The sequence below is a fragment of the Schistocerca cancellata genome, chromosome 7 (genome assembly GCF_023864275.1).
Source record: "Schistocerca cancellata isolate TAMUIC-IGC-003103 chromosome 7, iqSchCanc2.1, whole genome shotgun sequence".
Lineage (NCBI taxonomy): Eukaryota > Metazoa > Arthropoda > Insecta > Orthoptera > Acrididae > Schistocerca > Schistocerca cancellata.
In genome coordinates, this window is record NC_064632.1 from 205,833,052 (window position 1) to 205,846,448 (window position 13,397).

General features: G+C 45.5%; 1 protein-coding gene across 1 annotated transcript in view; it reads left to right on the forward strand.

The window, feature by feature from the left end:
• Positions 1-838: 838 nt before the first annotated feature.
• The window catches only part of LOC126092701 (uncharacterized), a 379,772-nt gene continuing 367,213 nt past the window's right edge, over positions 839-13,397 (forward strand). Inside the window, exons 1-2 of the mRNA XM_049908424.1 lie at positions 839-867; positions 10,917-11,093. Of these exons, the coding sequence (XP_049764381.1) occupies positions 839-867; positions 10,917-11,093 (206 nt within the window). The remainder of the gene's footprint in view (positions 868-10,916; positions 11,094-13,397) is intronic.

Here is a 13,397-nt window from a genome sequence, read left to right on the forward strand (position 1 = left end):
ACAGCTCCCGTCGAGTATTCTTCTCTATTGTTTACCTCCTGCAGTACTTACCAAAATACTTTCGGGTGTTTTAATATCGAAAATGCCATCTCCATTTCTCGTTCTCCAAGGTATTTCTATATCTTTCAGTGAGAACCGGGATGTGATTTTGAGCTTAGGCTACTAGGCGAACAAAAGTTTTCGATTAAGTGGCTTCTGTTGTTGCTTAAATCAGACCGCAATGAGAGATTGTATAATGGTGTGGCAATAGTGTTTGCACTGATCAATATTAACGGTCAGTTATTTCGGTAACGACATTTACTAAAAGCCTCATCAGTAAAAATAAGTGCCGCATTCCTGACGGCAGTATTAATGGCCAGTGGGATATTAGTGGATCGTAATGAAATTCCCAACGCGGTAATAGCGGAGTCTGGGGACGGTGGCAGGACTAATATTTTCAATGCGCTGAATTGGCGACCGTAAAGGGGACGTTCTCCAGCTCTTTTATTCCGCACAACGCTGCGACTGACACCCAGTAACGGCTGCACCGCACTCGTCGAGAGAAAGTGACGTGCCCTTTCGGCTGTGCCTGTTCCAGACGGCCGTCGCGCCCCACGAGTGGCTGTCGCGTCGGCTGCCTGGCCGATTTTCACGTGCCGCCGGCCGGCCCGCGACAGCCACTCGTGGTTATTGTTCGGCATTTGTTTTGGCCGCTCGCTGGCGCTGCGGCCGCGGCCTTTGTGTGATTCCACGAGACTGTTATCTGCGCTGCGCTCGCCCAAACTCGTGTGTGGACAACGCGCCGCACCTTTCTGGTTGTGTGTTCAGTTCTACTGCATCGCGCGCTGGCGATTCCGGCATGACGGTGCATACTGTTGGTTTACGAAAGTAAGGTGAGGAAAAGGAGGAGGGAAGGAACATTTGGGTTTTTTCACACATAACTCCACACCATTTTGGCCTGATGCAGCAACATTGGCTGAATGTCACAGAAACTGACGACAGTCTCTGTCGCTTCAGTCCGGAACGGCGCTGCTGTTACGGTCACAGGTTCGAATCCTGCCTCGGGCATGGTTGTGTGTGATTTTCTTAGGTTAGTTAGGCTTAAGTAGTTCTAAGTCTAGGGGACTGATGAGCTCTGTTTTATTGATAATGACGCGTTTCGCGCGGTAAGCGCTTCCTCAGGTTATCTGTAAATACCAATAAGAATTTCTTAGATAAGAAATGCAGCAGTCATTAATGGGATAGCAGAGCTGAGCCGTGTATCGACTCGTGCTACCCCTTGTGTTTGGATTGAATTGGTTTTCCTTTTCTTCCCCTGACATATTTGTTTGGTATGTTGTCTGTCATTAAGCGGCTGCTTGGTTGTCTTTTCCCTCTGCTATCGATATCTGAGTTTTTGCTTCACGGAAACTGCTATGGAGGAAGTGAGATCTTTGAACAGTGGTAACCTCGTGTGGTGGCGCGGAAGTAGGGGCGTTGCGCGCAGAGAGTGTGGTGGACACGGGAGGGCAGTGTGGCTCTCCAGCGCGAAGCAGGCGTGTTCGGTTGTACCGAGTCGCCACGTGATGTATGTCGATTGTGTGTAACGAACGGGTCGAGTTGACGGAAGAGCTCCCCGCGTGTTGGTTGTATACAGAATTGCACCACGAGTAGTTGCTGTTCATTTCGCCTTGGTGGGACGTTAACAAGCTTCTTTAAATCCTCCGTTTCAACACTGGAGTTTAAAAGGAGACACCTAACATGAAGGAGCGGTCACTACCCGTCAACGTTGCAGAGAAGACGTGAACTCCGGTGACAGTGCCTGTTGTCGCGTGACCATGGCGTGTTGGGCACGCTGGCGACGCGTGCGAGGTCGGATGTGTGGATCCTGGCCATTGGAGCTCGTATACTGCCTGTTCGAGCATAATTGCAAGTTAAGTTCGTGGAAGGTTTAATCATTAAGTAATAATTCTCCCTTGTGGCCTCCGGCGACCGGGTTTCCTGTCCCTGGCACTGGTGTAAATGAAGACAGTTATCTTTCCTCCTCCACTCGTTACTGTCCGATGGGAGGTGTAGTTTTGGCAGTTTAATTGTTTCGCTATTCTGTCGTGGGTTATGAGCAAATTCATGCTTCTTGTTGGTTGTTAATGTGGTCGCTCATTCAGGACTGCGTGGTGTAATGGTTCCTTGGACGAGGTTAGCTCTAATTCTGTCAGCAAGTTAAGCCATCTTATAACAAGTTTTCGCTGGCTAAAAGTCGGTGCAGTGAGCAGCCTGAGAGTGGAAATTGTGTTTACGGACGTATTTAAATTGGTCTGTATTCTGTCTAGCCTGAGCATCCCTTAGTGGGTGATTTGTGGCCGCCTTACACGGGTCAGTCATATCGGTTATGTTCTAACGATATTCCAAGACACTTTTGTTTAAATTTTTTTTTTAAATTCCTCCAAGTTTATAAATTCCTTTTATTGCCATTAATCGTGTGTTTGCTGAGACCTGTTTAATTTTTTAATGGCGGTGTTGGTAGCTTCATTACCTCACCGTACTTTATTAACAAAGTTCTGCATTTGCTTTAGTAGCCTGTTTACTAATGTTATTTTAATTTTTTAAATTGTTGTATTGCTATAAATTACTTTGATCGGCGTTAGCGGCGTGTTTTAAAAGGTAGCTTTTTGCCGTATTGTTAGCTTCTGTGTTGTTGTTTTTTTAATCTTTTATACTGTTGTATTGCTATAAATTATTTGATTGCCGTTAGCGGCGTGTTTCAAAAGGTTGTTTATTGCCGTACTGCTAGTTTCTGTAAGATACGAATAAAACATTGGTGAAAATCTCAACTCGACAGTAAACTACTAGAAATTTGGCCCCGTTTCCCAACTTGTGGTGTGGCTTGTAGTAACCGTAACCACTGTGTGTGTCAAGAGCTAAAGGTGAGATGTAATGTAATATAGTTATATGAACGCGTGGTGTCCGTTCTTTCGGACATTTACGGAAGAAACGACTCCTCGATGAATCCGCAACCGTGGGTACCATGTAAACAGAGGGCAGATGGGGGAGAAGGGAAAGGAAAAGGAAAGAACTAATTACATCAACTGCATCGGGACTTTATGCAGAATCAGCGGTGACGAGTGAACATGCGGGTAGATAGCGCTAGGTAGGTACGTGGGTCGTCTAAGGTGCGTGCCGACATAGTCTGCGCATTTACGATAAACAGTGTACGGGTGGCGCAGTGATTAACGCAACTGCCAAGCAAGCAGATCCCAGGTTCGAGTCCCAGGCAGGCACATATTCTCATTCGTTATTATGATGCCGCATAAACCCCCTATGCAGCTCATATCATTAGTTCCTCCTCTTCCCTTTCTTATGTCCTCCTTCTGTTTTCAATTTACATAATAATGTGATTCACTTCCGTTGAACAGCGGAGACAGCATTTGTCATGTTTAAAAGCAATTAATATGGTGGTATTAAAGCGAAGGCCGCAATCGTCGAATATAAACACAGGAAAGCCAGAATCGGGAAGTGAAAACTTCTAAGTTAAAAGCGTAAAATTACAACATTAATAATTAATTAAATTTGAGTGAGCACAGGATTAGAAACCAAAAAGAAACTTAACAACCCACGGAAATATGCGGTGCGAAGATAGCTTAGCGATCACAGCTATGAATCACAGTGGTAAACAAACAGTGCTCTAGACAACGTATATGCTGAAGAGAATGGGCTGCATAGTGGATTAACTTGAGAATAAAATTTGGTGAAATCGCCAATTAGTGGCGCTAATAGTGAAAAGAAGATGAAATAAAATAAATACTGAACAAAGCCAACTATGAACATGGACCGAAATGTCAACCTAAATGAATAGGTCTCCGTTGTTCAAGGCATAAGTGAATCACTTCTCACGTTCAGCTTAGCTATCCCATTGATCGGTACCAGACCTAACGACAGACAATCTGAAGATGCCCTAATTGAGCGAAGCCCCTCGCTAATAATAAACCACTTGCAACATAGACTGTTTTCCATTTTTGCAACGTTACGGTTTAATATCCAATCGAGGATTAGTACGGAGCACAAGTTCGGATTGATGCAGAGATGGGCAGGAAACTGGCAGTGTCCTGCGAAGGAATCTTTCGGCGTTTGCCTGGAGCGATTTAGAGAATTCACGGAAAACCTAGATCTGAATGGCCGCACAAAAGTTAGAACCATCATCTACCCGGATGCGAGTCCAGTGGTTCAAAGCTACATCCGGCCGTCCTGATTTATGTTTTCCGTAATTTCCCTAAATCGCTTTAGGCATGTGCCAGGGTGGTTTCTTCGAATTGGCACGGCCGGTTTCCTTCCACATCATTCCCTAATCGAAGATGTATTCCGTCTCGGAGTCGACGGGACGTTAAACACTCATCTCCTCGTCCTTAAGCTTAGTTGGGGACTGCAGTGACTGACTGTGTTGAAAGAAGTCTTTCGCCCGACAGTAGCACATTAATTTCAAGCGAAATGATCGTTTTCGTCTATCGTCTGCAATCCTCAGATCTACAAGATTTCTAACGTGTTTCAGCAAGTAATACTCGTAGTACAGAAACAATACTCAATAATAATATTGTACCATTCACCACATTGCATTAGTCGGCTAGGAGAACTGGTTCCCAGAATGTGGATTGTATTGGGAATATCGCAAAGCAATACCAACGGTGAATTATCATTTCTTGAACCCGCAGGTTTTTCACAATCAGCATGTATGGGCAGACGTAAATTCTCACGCAACCGTTGAAGAAAGTCGTCAACAAGGATTTTCTCTGAATGTTTGAGGCCGCGTTTTTGGTGCCTGTTTGGTAGGGCCTCACTTTCATCCACCGAAGCTCCACGGACAGAGTCATTATGATTTCGTTGAGAATGTTCTGCCGAATCTGTCTGGAGATGTACCCTTAGCTTTGCGATAAAAAGTGGAATTCATGCACGATGGAACACCTCGTCATTTGAGTTAATGTCCGTCGGTTTCTGTATAACAGATTCGGCGTCGGATTGATAGGTAGAGATAAACCATTTGTCAAGCCTCCACGCTTTCTAGACCTAAGCCCAATAGATTTTTATTTTTGGGGGGCTTTTGATAGCTCTTGTGTATGAAACCTGAGGACAATATATTCAGTCTCTGTGGGCGTATTATGAAATCAAAGGCTACATCAGCGCAGCCGAGATTCAGTACGATGGCCGGTTGATGCGTGTATCAGTGTCCACGGAAGGTATATCTCCTGTGAGAAAGAGTTGCCTGCGCTGTAATGGTGCGTTCTGTTCGTCTGTGTTTCCCATGATTAATGAGTTGGAGAAAATGAGATGTAACGCAGAAACAAGGTGTTTCCAGATTCATATTCATGTAACATAATTTCTTCGTCAACGTGTGAGGAACGTGTCCTGCATTTTGTGCCGTACATTTTTCTTACACGCTGTATATTGGAGGTTATCCACAATGAGGTAGGCAGCTGCGCGCCACATGGGACGCTATTGCCGCCTGCTTAGGCGTACTATGCCGAAGGTGGAGCTGCCTCGTGTTTCTCATTTCTGTAGGTTGCCGGTGCATTAAAACAGATACACGTGTCACAACCTGATGACGAGACATCTGAAACTTGAAACTTGTCCTGTTAAGACTAATTTATAGCGTGGTGGAACGCTACAACTTTCTTCTTGTTTGTACATTAATTGTCACCTCGTGTCTGAGAATTGGGTAAAATTTATATACATGGAATAGTTACATTAATATGACCCACCGTCTGTGTTCAACATCAGCCTGCCATAGACGGCATGTTGCAGTACGAGCAGTGGAAGTTATATAGTGTCAGGGGACGCGGAAAACGTGCAGTCTACTGCGGAAATGGAGCAAGTCATCTGACGTCCGAAACCACACGATCATTGCTTTTCCCGCCAAGGGCGGAAGCGTTTTCAAAACAGGTAAGTTTGTAAACTGTTCGAGTGCCGCCGTGGTTAAGATATACCGTGCATGACGAAATGGCGATAACCAACTTTAACACCGTGGTAACTGTGGTGCACTACGGCCCCTAGACGTAAGGTGCGAAGACTGCTGCGGAGATGTGTACGGAGGAATAGGCGTGCAACAGTTGAGCGACCGACCGGCCAGGTGAACCGAGGGGTTACTAGCGGTGTCTCCTCACCTGCTGTTCAGAGAACATAGCTCAGGTGGACTTTCGCAGCAGGCGCCTGGTTCATGCACCGATGCTGACTATTGTTCATAGGCGACGAAGACTGTAATGTCCTACCGCATCTCGATGTCCACTGAGTGGCGACAGGTGACATTTTCAGATGAATCACGCCTTATGCTTCATCGGACTGAAGGCGAATACCATGCAACAATCTCCGCAATGAGTGCAAGCTGGAGGAGAGAACTTACGGTCTGGGGAATGTTTTTGTGGCGTACCCGGGAGATCTTGTCATTCTGGAAGACACATTGGATCAACACGGGTATGCCTCTATCCTTGTCTAGCCCTACATACAATTTTTTCATCACAGCACGATGGCATCTACAATACGATGTGTCACACATCTCGCAGAGTATGTGCGTGGTTGGAAGAGTACCAGTATACGTTCACCACACGTTCCTGGCCACAAAACTGCGCGGATTTGAACCCAATCGAGACTCTATGGGAGTACCTCGATGGGGCTCTTCAGGCCATGGAATCCTAACCGAGAAATTTCTGGTAGCTGGCTGAAGCACTGAAGTCGACATGGCTCCATGTCCCTGTTAGTGCCTTCTGGAATCTCACTGACACTCTTCACGCACTTCTCTCAGCGGTCCGCGCTGCAGAAGGTGGTTATTCAGTCTTTTGACAGGTGGTCACGTTAAAGTGACTTGACAGTGCAGTATAGCACATAATGTTGTTATTATAAATTTTAAAGATATTGGCCGCGATATAATGTAATAAAAACTGGAATATTACAATTGTTGTTATTATAGTTATTATTACATTATATCGCGATCAAGTCCATTAAAGTTTATAATAAACAATAAAGACCGTCGTGCCTCTCTCACCTGGAGGCATGAAGTCTGATATATAATGTGGCTGATACAGACATTGCAACATAAACTAAATGCAGGATTGCATAAAAAATGTTTACGATTTCCGATCTGTGCATGTTCTTTAGATGTAACTATGTTATTTAGCATGAATGTGACACAAGCAGACGCTGTACAGTGGAAAATCTCTTTCGTGAAGGGAGAAGTATTTTGTCACCCAAACATCACTCTAAGGCCCATTAGAGACATACAGAGGCAGCGAGGTGGCGCAACTGGACTCGCATTCGGGAGGACGACGGTTCAATCCCGCGTCCGGCCATCCTGATTCAGGTTTTCCGTGATTTCCCTAAATCTCTCCAGACAAATGTCGGTATGGTTCCTTTGAAAGGACACGACCGACTTCCTTCACCGTCTTTCCTTAATTCGATGAGATCGATGACCTCGCTGTCTGGTCTCTTCCCCCAAAAAAAGAAACAACGACAAAACATACAGAAAATAGAAATCTGGTGCCATCTTATCATCAGTAACAGTCCCGCCAATCGTATTAAAACACTGTAATATCTTTTTCTAATCCTTGCTGGGAAACTAACATGACTTCCTAGTCCACTAACCATGCAACAGAAGGCCCAAAACCGGCTAAAATTGCTAAAACTACTAACGTGCCGGACAAGGAACTCCTACAAAAGCACTATTCATCGGATACTTGCCTTTTCCAACATAACACGCACCTCTGCATCTGCAAAATTTTACCACTCCAAACGTTCCAGAAAGCTAAGGTCTCCTTCCGCATCTATCTTCCCAGACCTCCAAGCATCCTCTTCCAATTGATGAAATCCCTACCCTCATGCCCCCCTCGCCCCTCTCGTCCACGTTATGACTTACCGGATGATGATTTTCCGCCTTCTCTATGTTCGGTATAGGTCTCTGACAAGGTGTCTCTTGAAACACCAAACGTTTCTGTTAACTTGGTTACTGAAGCACTCATAATAATAGTACCTACCATATGCCCAAGTACGAATATACTTCGACAGAATGTGCTCACAACTATAGAGAACATTGTTCTGACCAGTACTAACGTTTGCAAACTATTGAGGCCATTGTACCGATGCCATTCTTGGTCAAATACAGCAGCGCAACCCTCGGGCTTGGCTAGCATCAGCATTTATGTTCAAGCATGCGTTTCCCGTGGTGTGTCAATGTTTTTATCCTACCCCTGTAGATTCATATGAGATGGACGCTGTCTGACATAACAGATATCATTCAAATGTATATGTCCCGTATATTCGTTTCACCACCGTCAAAACTCTATTACTTGATGATATAGTTCCTTTTGGCAGTTACAGTGACTTCCTAATTCGTGTGTGGCTCCATAGAGATTGATGCAACAGCAACCTTTCTGGGCGTCGGGTTTTCAGATGTTCCACTTGCCTTCATTCGTGGTAACTTACTGCTATTACGCTTACACATTTTCCAAGATCGGGCTGTTTTTTTTTCTGAGTTGTGTCATTTTTATAAACGGTAACGTGTAATCATGTTTCCCCAATCCGATCTCTATCTGCTATCTTACCATAAAGGTCTCCTTGGTGTAAACCGCTTCATGTGGCAGATAAGCTTCTTTGTTTCAGATAGACCAGTCAAAGGACACGTCATACAGCTATTGCATTTGGAGTGGCTTTTGATGCTCACCGACTATTTGCGCACTTTATCGTTGAATTATCCGTTCCTCTCTATCGTCCAGAGGGCATTTGTCATCTTTCTTGGTAGTTTCTCCAGGAACCTCATTTGACCAATCTTTCTGGTGAGAGATTTTCGGTCTTTAGTCTCTTTAAGTGGCGTTCTGTTCTCCTGGACAGTCGATATGCCCTTTCCATCTTATTTACTAGAGATGAAAACGCTATTCTTTCGGAAAAATTGGGTACCTGTCATTGTTCGAGTTATTTAAACCTTTTAGTTGCTGTAGATCTGCACCGCATCAGGCGCCCACGTTCGACAGGAGCTCAGGACGTTCGACATCTACTATATTTGTGTCAAAGGAACCGTGGACTGAGTGCTCCAGAACTGAATTACGCTATCGAAGAGGCTACAGGGCGCCACGTATCGCTTCAGGCTGTTAGAAAACGATTGCATGATGCGAATTTCCATTCCCGAGGACCATTGCGGGCACCACGTGGCACACCACAACACCGTGTACGCGATTACAGAGGGCAAGCAATCACAAAGTCCTGACACCTAAGGATTAACATCGGATGTTGTTTGCTGATGAATCTCAGATCATTTTGCACTCTGATAATCGTACACAAGGTGTTTGGAGATAATTCGGTAATATCTAACGCCTGCAAAACTGTGTTCACACGTGCAACAAGGCGGTGATGGAGTGATGCTCTGGGCTGGCATTACAAGGGGCCACCATAAAACTCGTGGATCTTCAGGTCGTTCCGCTGCGCTTCGGCGCAGGGATGACATTCTGCATTCATTGGTAGGACCGCATCACCAGCATTTTGATGTATGAAACTCTCGTGCTTATCGCAGTGCACAAGTGAACACGTTCTCTCAGCATGTTAGGATCACCAGAATGGTTTCCTCTCTGCTCCCTGGACATGAAGACAATCGACTATATGGGGATCGATTCCTCTGACAAAGACCATTTACTCTGTACGACTTCGACAGAATCGCCATGATATCATTTGGACTAGGGTTCGTTTGATGATCTCACAGACGGTATACCGTACTACGTGACGTCCCATCACGTGTTTACGTTATTCAGCGGCGGTGTAAACCCTTCTCACTGGAAACCTACGTTTCGTCGTTACAGAAATGTTATTTTTTCATTTGGTGACATAAGTCCATTGAAAATAAATGATTATGCATGCCTCAGAGCCAACTTTTATTTATTTATTTTGGGTCATCAGTTTTCTGAGTTGTTTGAGGTGGTTTGCCTTTTCATCTGACTAGCACTTGCGATCTACATGCTCAGCAACTTGCTGAAGATATTTCAGCCTCTGACTTCCTCTACAGGTTTTACCATCTGCAGCTCACTCTGGTGTCAAGGAAGTTAATCTCTGATGTCTCTACGTATGTCCTATCTCCTGTACCTTCTTCTAGTCGGTGTTTTCCATACATCTTTTCTCGCCGTTTCAGAGGAGAACCTCTTCATTCCTTACCTTATCAGTCCACATTTTCAACATTATTCTGTAGTACCGTGTCTGAGATGCTTCGATTATCTTACGGTCTTCCCACAATCCAAGTTTCACTACCATACACTGCAGTGCTTCAAACGTAGATTCTCAGAAATTTCTTCCTAAATTAAGGCATATATTTGATACTAGCAGACGTCTCTTAGCCAGAAATTCCCTGTTTGCCAGAGCAAGTCGCCTTTTTTATTTCCTGATTGCCCTATCATGGGCTACTTTGCTGCCTAGGTAGCAGAATTGCTTAAATTCATCTACATCGTGATAACCAATTCAGATGACAAGCTTCTCGCGGCTCTCAGATCCACTACTTGGTATTCCTTATTATTTTATGTTGCCGCGCGGGATTAACCCAGCGGTCTACGGCGCTACAGTCATGGACTGTGCGGCTGGTCCAGGCGGAGGTTCGAGTCCTCCCTCCGCCTTGGGTATGTGTGTTTGTCCTTAGGATAATTTAGGTTAAGTAGTGTGTAAACTTAGGGACTGAAGACCTCAGTAGTTAAGTCCCATAAGATTTAACACACGTTTTTTATGTGCCCTCAGTTTCGAAATAAAGGGGTAATTCAAGTGGGGTAGCTCAGGACATTTGTTGATGGGTGCTCTTCCTCAGTATGTATGAAACTGTGACATGACATACGTGTCGACAGGTGCGGAAGCCCTGCGTGATGCCGTGTCCGTAACGGCATGGGAGGCTCGGGATCTACGCTGAAAGGTGGCGGCGCGGAAGCGGCCGCCGGCGGAGGTGGAGGTGGGGGCGGCAGCGGGGGCGGCAGCGGGCGCCGCTTCTCGCAGCGTGCCTCCTCGCTTTTATCGCCGTCCTCGCCGCCGCCGCCCCCACCGCCGCCGGAGATCTCGGAGCAGCAGAAGCAGCTGCTCACGGACGCCTGGAAGACTCTCGAGGACGACATCGCCAGCGTGGGCGTCATCACGTTCATCAGGTGAGGCGGCCGCTGCAGCAGCCTGCTTGGTCGACAGGCGAAGCTTTTGTCGTATATACGGGATTCCTGTTCTGATCGCAGGCTTGGAAAGGAACAAACCACAGAGGGTGTAAAAAGAAGGTATGAACAAACTTACTTTGAACAACCCTAGCACTTACAGGGAGAATATTCAGTAATAGAAAAGAAATCGCTACACGAAGAAATGATTAATGTAGAGTAACGAAATCGAGGGAATAGATCTGTCTAGGTAACATATTTAAGTGATTAATGAAAGCGCGAGGTAACCCATTGCCAATGTAAAATGCTGGTACATTAACAACTGGTGTAACCGCCAGAATTTTGCATCGTGTCGTATTAGTGCTGATATCAGTCTGTGAGATGGAAGTCCATCCCTGTGGCTCTTGGTTTGTCAATAGGACGATTGATGCTGGTTGTGGAAGACGCTGGAGTTATCGTCCGGTGGTGCCCACATTTGCTCGATTGAAGCCAGATCTGGTGATCGAGCAGGCAAACACAACGTGTTAAAACTGTGTAAAGCATGTTGGGTTACAGCTGCAGTACGTGGGCAATCGTTATCGTGTTGGAAAGCACCTCTTGGAATGTTGTTCATGAGTGGCAGCACAACAGGTCAAATCACCAGAGTTAATTCCAAATTGGCAGTCAGGATCGTGCGATAACCACTAAAGTGCTCCTGCTACCATAATAAATCGCATTGTAGACCACAACTTCAGGAGTAGGTCCAATATGTCTAGCACGCGACAAGTACGCTGCAGGGCGTCTCCTTGCCTCCTTGTATGCATCATCAGGCCAAACCGAGAGGCATAACAAACTTTTATCAGAAAACACCCTGCCCTCCAGTGAACTCTCGTTTGACACCACTAAAGTCGCTAACGGCGATAGTTTGGGGCCAGTGGAATGCACGGTATAGGGCGTTTGGCTCTGAGCTGTCCTTGTAGTGGAAGATTTTACCAAGTCGTTGTGTCACTGTGATACCAACTACTGCTAAAATTACTGCTGCAGATGCAGTACAAGTCGCCAGAGCCATATGCTGAACACCACGGTCTTCCCTCTCGGTGTCACGTGGCTGGAGTCCGGTCTTAGCCGGACGGTGTGGCCAAGCGGTCTTAGGCTCCTCAGTCTGGAACCGCGCGACCGTTACGGTCGCAGGTTCGAATCCTGCCTCGGGCGTGGATGTGTGTGATTTCCTTAGGTTATTTAGGTTTAAGTATTTCTACGTTCTAGGGGACTGATGACCTTAGCTGTTAAGTCCCATAGTGCTCAGAGCCATTTGAACCAAACCGGTCTCCTTGCGACCATACATTCTCGTGACCACTGCAGCCAGCAGTCACGACGATTGACTACATTCATGACAAGTCTCTCTGCAGTATCTCAGAAAGAATATTCAGTGTTTCGTAGCCATATTTCACAACCCCGTTCAAACTCAGTGAGGGGTCGATGAGAATGTCTTCGTCGCCTTGACTAACATCAACTCACCACGTCCAGTCTGATAGGTAACTAAGACTCACGATTGTTGCAGAGTGTATTTAAAGCAAACTCGATTTTCATCCTCTTAATGGCGCTATCAGCGCCACTCTTCTACGACTGGTACAAAATTGGAATAGACATCACCTTCCGTACCCGTCGCACAACTCCGTCTCCATTTTACGATTCTCCTTCCGTCAGCGTATGTTATATGGACACTGGTCCGGAAATGCTTTTTTTCTATGTTGTAGCTCAGCTTCTACAAACGCTCAACACATTAATCATAGGAAACACATAGGAAGGGAAGGAATCGGCACAGTGTGAAACACTGTCCTATGTGTAATATTCAAAATGCCCTCCGTTAGCAAGGATACCTGCGCCAATTTGCCATTCATTGGTTAGCAAGGATACCTGCGCCAATTTGAATTCATATTGCGCTGATGTATCCCTGGAGAATTCCATTTTGTTTCACAGCCTTCCACAATACCTGCGTGAAGACTCTGTGCATCTTGTAGCCGGGTTCCTCTACACAAGAGCTTCCAAATGCCCCCATAAATAAAATTCTAGTTGCACATGTTCTTAGGGAGCGATCTGCCATATAGTGAGTAGAAATATCTTCTGCGGCCTTGATCACTTGGTATTTTTATTTTACTTCACAACGACTGATTTCGACAAAATCTTTCTGCCATCAACTGATCTACAGTGTACAAAGGTAAATCCGTTAAAAAGAGAATTTATCATAGTGTACAAACCCGTACATCACAATAAGAAGTGCGTAAGTATTAGTTTACACTTGTTTAGAAAACTGATATTAACATGCAT